Genomic DNA, 13,277 nt, shown 5'->3' with positions numbered 1-13,277 from the left:
TAAGAGAATTGCCATCAGTTAGCATAGGAAGTAATACCATGGGATTTCTCTACATCCTCATATTCCTAACAATGTAAAGCCACTCAAGAGATTCCTTATTAACAGAGAGAAAGGAAGTCATTTAATTAAAAAAAAAAACATAAAGCAGTTCTCTGACACTTTGCTAAAAACCATCGAATAGAAGATCTGAAAAGGACCTTCAGAAGCTTCCATCAACTACACCCTCTGATAGTTGCAAAGGAAAGGAAAACATCTCCTAGTCTATTCTTGGCATTCTTCTCTATCAAATCAGTAATGTACAGTCAAGTATGTCCACTAGAAAGACAAGTGCAGTAGAAATTTTAAAGTCTGTTTGGTGTAAATATCTAAGAACTTAACAGAAGATATTATTCTGTAAAGGAGAAAATGTTACAAAAATAGAAAGGGAGACTGATTCCTTCTTCAAAATGACACACTCATGTTAAAAGTTAGCAAACTGAATAAACCAAACAAATACATTCAGTTTAGCAGTCCTGAAAAAAAAGAATTTTTAAATGTAAAAATGGGGGGAAGGTTAAGTATATCATATTGCAAAAGAGAAGCATATTGAACCTATTCTGTAAAAACATAAATCTAAATTAAAATATTACCCTTATTAAAATTTTAAAAAGTAAGTCACTTCCATGGAGAAAAAAATATATATCTTAACATTTCTTTTAAGTTTTTCAATCATAAATATGGTGCCCTGAAGAGAGTTTAAAAGAACTACACTATCATGCTGAATTATCATCTGTACCATGATATGGAGTATCCGTGAGATGTTCCAATGGTAATAAGAAATGGACACACTAGAATTAAGAAAGAAGCTTAGGCTAAAAAAAAAACTATGTAAATGTTGATTCAAAGAAAGCAACAAAATTGTGAACAGTATTGAATGATCTGTTTAGATGTATAACTGTGCACATAATTTAAAAATCAGTATTTTTCTCTATTACCATGTTTTCATTATTCAAAATTTTAGAGGTAGATAATTGGCAGTGCCTATAGGATACTGGCCAAAAAGCCACAAGGTTTATTTTTTTAATTTCTTGTCCAGAAAAGAACACTATTAATCATTTTTCCCATTAAGAAGGCAAATTTTATAACAATTGTGAAAGGTTAACTAATATGAGTAGTTATATAGCATTTATATCTTCTTTCATAATTTAGTTTCTTGCCCTAAACTTCTCTTTTGTTTTTCTGGTCCTGGAGGGAATTAAACCCAGGAGTGCTTTACTAATGAGCTACATCCCCAGTCCTTTTTATTTTTTACTTTGAGATAGGGTCTTTCTAAATTGCTGAGGGTCTCACTAAATTGCTGATACTGACTTTGAACTTGTGATCCTCCTGCCTCAGCCTCCGAAGTAGTGGGGATTACAGGTATGCATCACCATGCTTGGCATTGTCTTCTTAAGTGAGTAAATACTATTGTATACATGTGTGGCAATCAGTTAATTACACATCATTCTGTAAGTAGTTAATTACACTTCATTTTGAAAGGTACCTAACTAAGTTCAATTTTATGGAGCTGCATGAGACTCACATCTTAAAAATTAACAGAAATTACCACCACAATCAGGCACTATTTTCTTGCATAAGTCTAAGACAATTAAGTAACGTAAGTAACGTGATATTTCAATATGAAGGGATCAAATCATTAATAAGGACTGGTTGAGATTAAAATAGGGCACAGGCTGGGTTCCATTCACATTAATGTTAGTCATTTGGCAGGACTGAAATTAATGAGGTGCATTTGAAGTACATTTCAATACAATATTTATTACTCATATGTGGGCATCAAATTACCCAACCTTTTATTTTTGTTAAAGAGTAAAAGAAATTATTGGAATTATATCACTGTTATGGACTTGTTCACCTCAAACTATCTTGAGATTTATAATGATATTAATGGATAACAGCAATTAGCATTGCTCCCTCTGTCCCAAGCCCTACATTAAGTATTTAATAATCACAATGTCTCCCACGAAATGGCCCACTTATCTGGTATTACTTCAATATCCATTATACAGATGAGTAACTGGAGTCTCAGAGAGATTAACTTTCTCAGTTTCATAGTATTAATAAGACAAATTTAGGAGTCACACCCAGTCATTCTGATTCCAGGGTTGGCACTATACTACATATATTTAAGTCTCCATTTGGTTAGTTAATTTAAAACAACATGGCAAAAAAAGGGATAGTACCAAAACTCAAAGGTCAATTGGAAACCAGTGGTTTTCTGTTGAAGCAGTATGTACATTTTTTTTTTTTTTGGTGTATACCTTTAGATATTTAGCACTATTTTACAAGATCATGGAAGGTAATGATACTTTATGTAGCCTTCTTAATTGAGGATGGAAGCAGCCAAAAAATAGGGGGAAAATGAACAATTATAAGTTTGTGATTCAGTTATTTACACATTTCTATTGTGGTTCTTCACCAAGGCCAATTCTTCCTCGAAGGCAGAATGGGGCAACAGGTTAGATCTATGCTAAGACATATATATCCATGTTCTCCGGAATAAATGTTGGGGGTAATCATTCACAAGAATAATCCAATCCATAAACCTGTTTTGTCATGTCTACATGCTGTTCCTTTGTTGGTTCTTATTTAATTAACTGCTCACATTTTGGGGGAGTAGGTACTGGGTATTGAACTCAGGGTCACTCAACCACTGAGAAACATCCCCAGTCCTATTTTGTATTTTATTTAGAGACAGGGTCTCACTGAGTTGCTTAGGGCCTTGCTGTTGCTGAGGCTTTGAACTTTTAATCCTCCTGCCTCAGCCTCCCAAGCCACTGGAATTACAGGCATGCACCACCACACCCAGCTAACTACTCAGATTTTAAAGTGGGAAAATTTTACAAGAAAAAAAAATCTGGATCTCTATCTTCACAAATGATGTTTGTTAAATGAACACATGGTAAGCCCTTGGTGCTGAGTTATGTTTGTCCTCTTCAGACAACCAGAGGGCAAATTCTCTCTACTCAACTTCTCTGTCACTTCCCCCACTGATGTCTTCTGCTAGGACCCTTTGGTATTTCCATGGGTGTCCAAATCTTAAAAAAAAAAAAAAAGCCTCATCCTCCCCCAGGTTCAGGAAGTGCTTGTGCTGTGGCCTGCCATGCTATTTCTACCTCCATCTGACTTTTAACCTGGTGATATGAAGCCCAACAGAAGCCTGGCAAACAAACTACAATGAGGGCCTTAAAGACAACACAATTTCTGCAAGGAAGTGTGTGATTTGAGTCTCTGAAAAGGTTGTTTAAAATTATTCCATTATACTAATTATTCCATTAGTATATATTTACCTTGTGTGTGTGTGTGTGTGAAGACAGTTAATAAATTTAGAATTTAGTGAAGAATTATTTTTAGTACTTAATTTCAAATTATATAGGCCATCTACTCTGAACCTTTGAATTATTCCATTAAAAATTCTTCATATCTAAAGATATAATGCACAAAATGAAATTTATAGGTAAAATTATACTATATTTGGGGTCCATGTTAAATGAAACCTTAGTTATTCTTTCCCCCTCTATCCACACACACACATATACACACACACATAAACACAAAACTGCTGGGTAACTATTTGAAAGGATGGATATGTTAATTTGCTACATGATAGTAATCTTGTTATAATCTATATGAATCCCATAATAGTGTGTTGTATATCTTACATATAAACAATAAAATGTATTTTTAAAATACTCTTCAATTTCAGTATGTATATTTTGGGCACATTTTATTTGCTATGTATGAAATAATAAAATACCAACAGTGATTATAATTATGGATTTTCAAAATCTAACAATAATACTATATATCATAATTACATACATACATAAATGTGTAGACATGCATTTATATGTGTGTGTGCACATGAATATGTGTACCTCTTGAAACTATTCTTAATTTAACTTTAAATCACAGAATATCCTTACCTCAGCCAGAAAAACAACTAAGCACCAAATTAACACAAAAATCAAGCTCTTGTGGATAGTGATGTATCGAAGATATGTGTTCCACGTGGTCACAGCAGGTATGCTCTCTACATCATCAAAAAAGCATTCCTGAAAAAGAGCCATGATTATTACAATGAAACAACATCATTTCATACCATCATTTCAGTTTTATTTTGAATGTGTGGAAATAAAGGAACATTACTTGAAGCTAAGTGAATTAATGCCACATGTGATATCATTCCATAGCCAATATGAAGTCCATGGAGCAACAAAGCTTTTTGGAAACTGTGAAACACTGTACTTTTAAAAAATTCTACAAGTATTGGGTATATAATTGTATTATTGTAGGATGATTTTAGTAGTTAAATGCTCAACAGTGTCATACCTTTTAAAAAATGAATGGTATCATCAATATGAAGCTTCACAGATCTCTCCTTGATTTAAGTTGTTTCTTCCAGTGTTCATGGACAAGTCATTTGGCATTTTCCTAGATACAAAGGTCTCCCAATAGACTGAAAATCAGCTTGGGTTTGTACATTCTTCAGTAGCAAAGGGTTATACCTCTTTATGGATATGATTTAAATTATGTAATTCTACTTCGGGTATATTCCCCCAGAAATTTTTAAAAACTTTTGACAGATAAATTTAAAAAATTGAAAAAAATGGGATTCCAGATAGTCCTAGAGAAATGACAGGTTTTTTTTTTTTTTTCTCATGAAGTCCACATAATTTGTAAATGAAATACTAGATCACAAAGATAGGTCCTATAAAATTGTAATAGCGCATACTGGCTTGAAGCACAAAATTTTAAAGTCAAATAGGCCTGTATTTGAATTCAAGCTCCACTTCTAAAATCTGCATTGAGGCAAGATGCTGAAATTGTCTGAAATTCCATTTCCTCATCAATAAATGAAGACAATGATTTATACTTTCTAACATAGTAGTGGGGACTGAGTCTATACTTCTTGGTACTAGAAGTAATCAATAAAGAGTAACTACTATTTAGTCAAATAAATCATTCTTTCAAATTAAATTTGAGGACTCAGATTTGAGAAATCTACTTAGATGGCTATTAAACCATGTGGATGACTTATCCATTAGAAAACACTTTTAAAATTATAGAAATACTAAAAGCATATATTTTAGGGATCATCTATTCCTTCATTTCACAATGAAGGAAACTCTGGCCTGGAGATGTTAAATGGCTTGTGACTCACCAGTTCATTCTGTTCTTAAATGATCTATGCTATTAAACATGTTAATTCATTCAACTCCACCAGTAGTTAACTTCATCCAAGGTACATAAGTTTTCTAGTAAACAACAAGAAAAATCCTCCTCTTTTATATTGCTTTCTGTTTTAAGAATGAAAGCATTTTATTCTTTGCAATATAACAGACTTTTTGTCTGAAGATTGGCACTAGTGTACCTATACTATTTTATATACTTTACTTCACATATCTTCTTTAAAAGATCAAAAAGTCAGCTGAGCATAGTGGTGCATGCCTCTAATCCCTGTGGCTCAGGAGGTTGAGGCAGGAGGATCACAAGTTCAAAGCCAGCTTCAGCAACTTAGCAAGGCCCTAAGCAGCTTAGTGAGACACACTGTCTTAAAATAAAATATAAATATGGCTGGTGATGTGGATCAGAGGTTGAGCATCCCTTGGTTCAATCCATGGTAAAAATAAATGCATTAATAATAATAATAATAGTAATAATTTTAAAAAGAGAAAAAAGCCCATACTGTTAAGAATGACATCTAAGTCAGAATGTGAGTTGGTTCTGTTGAAAGACCAGATGTTTATACTCCTTATATAGGTTATGTTCATTCAGACATAGTTCTTGGTTTACACATAATTGAAGCTATTTGTTTATATATTTATTTATTCTCCACTTCATCCCACAGAGGTTTCAAATGGTAATAAAGCAGATTCTTTTTAATGTATAATAATGAATAACACTGCCTAGTAAAGAATCTAATGCTAAATCCTTGCTTTGGCTTATAAAATATTTTATGGGATGATGGATATATATCCATTGCAATTGGAAATATTGATTGTTTTACATTTTGAAATTGCTTACATATGGACTTTGGATGTCCTAAGTCTTAAGATAAAATCCCATCCTAACCTGATAATTTGAGTAAATTTTGCTATGTAATACATACCATATTGTACCTGATTATATTGGAGGGGCACTAATAATTTATGCATACCTTTAAATCTTCTTCATTAATTTCTTCACTGATTTCTAAGCCACTCTCTTGAGACAAACGTCTTGAATAGATATCCATTTCAGTGAAGTTTGTCTGAGGGGCCAATGACATTTTTCGTGTAGTTGTTGTCCTCCGGTGGATGCTTGGCCCCTGGTTCACTGAGTGTGTCATCAGGTTTAGAACAGACTGTCTCCTTCGGCCCTGAAATGTGGGGCCAGTGTTGATCACATTGCAGCGAGGCAGGATGGCCTCCCCCTGCTCAGAATCTGGAATTAGGGACAGCCTTCTCTCTAAGGGCTCATCAGAATCATCTTCCATGCCATTTCCTTGTAATGGGGTCTTTTGTACAATTGAAAATTTTCTCATTGAGTTGATTGGATTGAGAATAGAGTTCTTCCTTTTTTCCCCAAACTCTCCAGTCTGTTTAAAAGATTGTTTTTTTGTTTCATTCCAAGAGACAGAAGCATCTCCTTCTAATGAGAAACGGCGCAATGTCTCTGTTAGGATTGAATTTCTTCTTTCCACACTAAACTGGTCAAAAGAATCATATCCCATGAGCTTTGAACTAAAGTCCGGCCGTAGATTTTGTAGTTCAGAAAATGTCCCATAAAAATAGCTGCTACCTTCATGCAAAATTAATATTTTGTCAGCCTTCTTTAAATGTTCCATTTTAGAAGTGACCAAAATCCTAGTTTTGTTAGCCATCAATTTACACACACAGCTTAAAGAACATAAAAAGATAAAAATATCAATTTCATAAATATTTTTATTGCAATAACATGAATTTCATCTTAGCATTTTATTAATGTTTCATTATATAAAATCTCTACCGTACCATTTTATTATTATATGAAAAATGATTCTAAAAGTAAACATAGTAATTAATTTGGTGCCTCTTGAATTATTACAGCATGAAATAGCATGCCATATTGTAAAGTTGAATGTTAATAGCTCTAAAATAAAATTAAATTGCTGATATTCACTAGACATCTGAATTTGAGTAAATCACTTACCCTCTGAGTCTTTATTTCTCTTGAAAATGAGGAATTTTTTAGATAACCTTTGGTGTCTCTAGCAGTCTTTATTTCTACATATCTTATAAAGTGCCAAAGATTTCTTGTTTTTTAAATTTTCTATTAATTGAATTCCTCTTATATTTTAAATTGACCATATTAAGACTAATATGATGGTTAAAACAAGTGAAAATTAGATTATAATAAATTTGACCCTCTTCTAATAAAAATTTCTCCCAATCTAGAAATTAATCCTGACTGCAATCTTATAGGGGATCTCAGTTACTTTTAACTACTAAAACCTTATATATCATATAGAAAGAGGCATCATTATACTCTCATGTATGAAGACAACACAAATGTCACAAAGTTTATAATGGTTAAGATATTACTTATCATAGTCACAAGATTATCAAAATAGTATTTTGGGTGTTAATTTAACTAAATTTTGCTCTTCATATCATGTTGGAGTCTGGAGAGGCCTGCCGGGAACAGGACTTCTAAAAGGCAGACATCCTTGGAAGGACAAGGGCATTTGCTGGCTCTAAGCGGGGTCTCCAGAACAAACCAGAACATCCTGCTCATTTTAAAGTCAAAGGGGTGTTTATGCCTGAAATGAAACTGATTTCCATTGTGAGGAAAGCAAAGAAGAGCACAGTGACTTGTGGCAGCAAACTGAACAAAACCAGAGGAATCTGGGGAAAGGTAACTCATGCTTATGGAAACAATGGCATCAATCATGTTAAATTCCAAAGCAACCAGACTTCTGGGTAAGGCCCTTGGATACTGAATCCTTATGATGCTGTACCCTTTAAGGGTTTGAATGCATGAAACGTAAAATTAATTAACTGATTAATTAAGTGGATTTGTGTTCTTATAATTTTGTTGAATAACAGTAAAAAATTATTGTCCTAAATTGAGTTGCTTTATGTTTAAAATGGTGGAGGTTATCTAACATTTTTAAGACTATAGAAGTCAGAGCACTGTACAAATGTCCATTGAGGGCAATTATGGAGATTTAGAAGATAACCGGGATTTTAAAGTGAGATCTAAATACAAGACCATATTGTAAGGAGTGGGTTGAATAAGCTTTAGGGAAAGTAGAAAGGTGATTGCCTTCCTTTTAGGTTAAGAATAAATGTGAGAAACTTAAAACAAACTCAAAGTGCTTTATAATAGCATACACTTTTCCATACAGATTGTGTTGGAAGTGAAAATGGGAACTGGGAATAGTTTGAATGGAGAGCATATTGATTATACTTTGCAATTTATTTAGAGAAGCTGAAATGAAACTGCCTTGGGATTGTGAATAGACAGACTATTCTAGTATACATCACTTCACTGAAAGTAATGTAAGTTGAAAGTGTCTAACAGAAAAATGCCACATGATTCCTCCTCAGAAAACCTAATGCCTGGACAGGTAGCTTTCCTTGGCTTCATATTTTAATATAATAAATCATAGGGTTGAAGTAGCAAAATTTAAATGGAACTAAGCAGGTGTCCAGAATATTTCAAAGGTTAAGGTTGTGCTAAAATAAAAATTTGAACACAAGCAATAAATAAATAAATTTAACTACATTCTAGGAAAGATGCTTCTAAAAATAATGCAGACTTTTACACAAACACACACACACAAACACACACCTTGCTTTATTGCTTAAAATCTTTGTTTCTAAGAGACTATAATGACTATTCTCCCAATAAATTACTCTATAGTACATAAAATCATTTTGAAGCTTTGAAATTAAGTCATATAACTAACTGTTATTCTTAGGAACTTCACATACATGGAGCTCGAAAATTAACTAACAAGGAAATGTAAGTTCTAATCTCTGCATGACTGAGGAGGAGATTTTTTAAGGAAGCACTGAGGTAAAGACTAAGCATTCATCATTCAACTATTCCTCATGTTTAGTTCCTTGAAGAGTTCACTATTTTACTATTGACTGAGAAAACAGAAAAAAATCACTAAGATACAAAAGTGTAAATACAAAATTCTTAAGTATAATAACAAATTAAAACAATAGAAGATACATTGCAGGCAAAAATATTGTAAAATCTACATAGATAGCAACTGTTGTAACGGTATAGCAAAGGAATAAATTGGTTTAGCATGTGATAATTAGAAAGGTTTTAAGGGAAGTAATTGTCAATCTAGGCCATGAGTAAGCTCCATGTTACATTCTGCCATCCTGAGTTGCAACAATGGTGGGTGTATTTCTCAAGAGGTAATATGCCATCTACCATGGTATAGTCATTTTTCTTGTCTTTTAGCATGAGCATTATAAGTAAGTTATTCAAAGAACATACCTTTCAAATATTTCCTTTTCAGTTAAAACATCTAGGTATCCAAAAGGAGAGTCTAATAGGTACAAATCAGCATCTTTGTATACTGCTCTAAAAAGAAAATGAAATTTAAATTAATTTTCTCAATAGTTTCCATGTCACTAAGTATAGATGATTTAAAAAAAAACAGTCTACTGTTATGTTACAGTATAGTCATCACTTCTTTTCACTGAAATAAAATTGTTCACAACATAAGGAAGAGGTAGCATTGTTAGAGACTTTTTTATTTATGTGTCTTTAATAGTGTAGATTGTTTTAAATGAGGAATAATAAGTCACAAATGATTTTGTGGCTTTTTATAGTACTTCAAAAATGATGAAATATTTTTGCTAAGTGCAAGTGATATAATCATGCTAAGTGAAATAAGCCAATCCCCCCAAACCAAAGGAGAATGTTCTCTTTGATATGTAGATGCTAACACACAAATAAGGTGGGGGGATTTAAATTTACTGGATTAGACTAAGGGGAATGAAGGAAAGGGAGGGAGGATGGAAATAGAAAAGACAGTAGAATGAATCAAACATAATTTTGCTAGGTTCATATATGAACACACAACCAGTGAAACTCCACATTATGTCCAACTTCAAGAATGGAATCCTAATTAGAATAAGTCATACACTATGTGTGTATAATATATCAAAATACACTCTACTACTGTTTATACCAAAAAAATAACAAAAAAAGTTATAAACTAAATAACACTGTATGGTACAATTTAAAATGTTGTCTTAAAAAACTTTTTAACAATATTATGTATTTAAAGCCAGGGATCATGCTATGTGCAGGAATACAATTTTAAAATTATAGTCACTTCCCTAGAAGAGCTTGCATCTTGATGGGGAAATAAATAAGAAGGTAAACAATTTTAAACTGTAAAATGTCAGAGACAGCAAATAAATTACAGTAGTGTTGTGAATTTTTTAAAAAAATATTTTTCAAAGTGTTCACTGCTATCACCAAGTTGATACCAGTGCTGTCATGACTATATAATTGATACTGCTTTTTGCACCTTTAGTCTTCATCTCTGAATCACTTTTATAAAAGTTCCAAGTAAGGAAAGAATTAAATATTCACAATACAAATTTTTGTCCATATTCATTTACTTTTTAAGTTAAAAATAAATTTTTTTAAGCAAGTAAAATCTCCATCAAGTTGATTTAGAACAGTATTACGATGTAGTTCCTATGTTAACAAACATGAGATGATTCATCATAACATTTAAATTTTCAGGTATGATTATAAGTAATTATATCTCTCACCCAACTGTGTGGGATTCTGAGCATATATATGTAATTATAGAAACTTTTATAATAAAGAAAATGGAATCCAGTCAGCAAATAATGAGAGAAATAATGGAAGAATTCAGAAATAGCAAAAATTTAAAGTAAAATCTAAAATAAATTTTATATTGTAAACTATATGTTATGATTTAGAAACCAGGTGTCTCCCCAAAGTCTTCTGTGTTAATGCAGGAATATTCTGTAGTGAAATGACAAGATTATGAGACCTGTAACCTAATCAATCCATTATAGTTCAAATGCACTAACTGGGTGGTAATTGGAGGTTGGTGGGGCATGGTTGGAGGAGGTGAGTCACTGGAGATATGCCCTGGAAATGTGAATCTTCCCTGTGGCCCTTTCCCTGTCTCCCTCTCTCTTTGCTTCCTGGTCATTGTGAGGTGAGCAGTGCTCCTCCACCATGCCCTTTCTGCCATGATGTGCTGCCTCACCTTGGCCCATAGCAATGGAGTCGGCTGACTATGGAGTGAACCTCTGAAACTATGAGCCAAAACAAATTTTTCCTCCTCTAAGTTGTTCTTCTGAGGTACTTTTGGTCACAACAACAAAAAATGTTAATTAACACACTAAGTTTGAAGACATGTGAAATAACTAAAGGACCCAATCAAAATGTATACTTACGGTAAATTGCGCATATTTATACATGACTCTTACTTCTGTCTTTATGATAGATGGTCTAAATTTGTTTTGTCCACTCTGAAATTTTGAGCTTAAGTTTAGAAATGGAGTGTTTAGAAATGGAGCTATTCATTGGTGATTAGAATTAGATGCAGTTATCAAGGTTGAAATGTATCTAATTCTAATCACTTCTAAATAGAGGCTTAATGGGGGAAAAAAAAGAGAAAAGATCATGCATTCATACACAGGTTCTCTATCTCTTGCCATGTGAATTCCTGTGCTGCCTCAGATTCTGTCAGCATTGGGTCATCACCAGACAGAGGTGGCCCCTTGACCAGAACTTTGAGCCAAACCTCTTTTCTTTATGACTTTCCAAACCCATGACATTGTATTATTAGCAACATAGAATGAATTAAGACACTCTTTCATATCTATAACCACAGCTTATCAAGAGATTAGAAATAATATATTTATTGTCAAAAACTGGACAACACATTTTACATACAGATCAGAATTACAAAAGACATTATTGTTAGTAGGATCTTAAACTGTGTGTGCCTTACAATAAGACCAAACACGCTGGTAAACACAAACTCTACAATGAATGTCTAGAAGCCATATTCCTAAGCCATATTTCTTACCTAACTCTTGGATGGAATGTTTAAGTTAAGTTGTTGATTCACACATAAATTAATCAACTTGCCATTATTCAGAATTCATTATCTTGTTTGTTAACTGTCCATATCTACTACTTCATAGTGCAAACCCAAGATAAAGGAAGAGTTTAAAGCAGAATCAGGAAGACCTGGTTCAGATTGTGACTCCACCATTTCCCTGTGTGGCTGTTGGCAAGTTAATGTCTAATAGACTCAATTATCTCATGATTTCTTCTGAAAAGCAAAGATAAAAATTCTTTCTTTGAAGGGTTGGAGATCACATACATGTAGGCGCATGCACACACACACACACACACACACACACACACACACACACACCAGGCAACTGCAAATGCTCAGTATTAGTTTCTTGTCTGTTTTTGGAAGTTGGAGAGAGTGAAGGAAGGGAGCCAACACATTAACAAAGCAATGAAATTGATTTCTTCTTAGTAACTTTGCAACACAGTAAGAATTTGTTCAAATAAAACTGGAGGTATATTTGACATCCCACATCACTAATAAATTTTTAAACTGAAAGTTATAATTTAACCATGTTTTCTTCTTGACACAAATGAACTATATGTACTTCTCTGAAAGCTTCTAGATTCTTACTCCAAGAATGTCTCTATCAAGGGAACTTCTACACCCACCATGTCAGATGTGTTTGTTTTATTTTACTTTAAAGAGTAGGCTTTAAGCCAATTGGCATAATTTGTCTTATTTTTATTGTGGAAATGATAAATTAAGTTGAAAATTTTTGAAGACTTAGGTTTAATTAAACCAAGAAGCATAAACAGAAGCCTAAACTAGGTGGGTAAATTGTGGAAATAGGGGCAATGACAGAGTGTTTGATAGAACCAACAGAAATTTATATCCTCTCTTTCCTTGTTTTTTGTAGGATTCCAGAGCTTTCTATTTATAGTAAACTATACCATAAGACAAACAAGTATATACACTCTAAAATACGGGAATTCATTTTGATAAAAGGCATTATTTTCAACAAATGTGAACAACTGTATCATCTATATCTCTTAAAGGTGACTCAACCCATTAGCCATAGAAGCCCCCATTTTTTTTCAATTTCAGAAACACAATATAAAGCAATAGAAAAGTGTCTATAATATTTTACATCCAATATTACATCAAA

General features: G+C 32.9%; 1 protein-coding gene across 4 annotated transcripts in view; it reads right to left on the bottom strand.

Moving 5' to 3' along the window:
* The window catches only part of Cftr (CF transmembrane conductance regulator), a 157,827-nt gene that overhangs the window by 63,631 nt on the left and 80,919 nt on the right, over positions 1-13,277 (bottom strand). For all 4 annotated transcript variants that reach the window (XM_027926421.3, XM_071612772.1, XM_071612761.1 and 1 more), the window contains 3 exons: positions 9,523-9,609; positions 6,200-6,920; positions 3,966-4,094 (listed from right to left, as the gene is read on the bottom strand). In XM_027926421.3, coding sequence (XP_027782222.1) covers positions 3,966-4,094; positions 6,200-6,920; positions 9,523-9,609 — 937 coding nt within the window. The remainder of the gene's footprint in view (positions 1-3,965; positions 4,095-6,199; positions 6,921-9,522; positions 9,610-13,277) is intronic.

This window comes from Marmota flaviventris, chromosome 1 (genome assembly GCF_047511675.1).
Source record: "Marmota flaviventris isolate mMarFla1 chromosome 1, mMarFla1.hap1, whole genome shotgun sequence".
NCBI classification, from domain to species: Eukaryota; Metazoa; Chordata; class Mammalia; order Rodentia; family Sciuridae; genus Marmota; species Marmota flaviventris.
The sequence above is the reverse complement of the archived record's forward strand: the minus strand, read 5'-3'. Positions and strand labels throughout refer to the sequence as shown.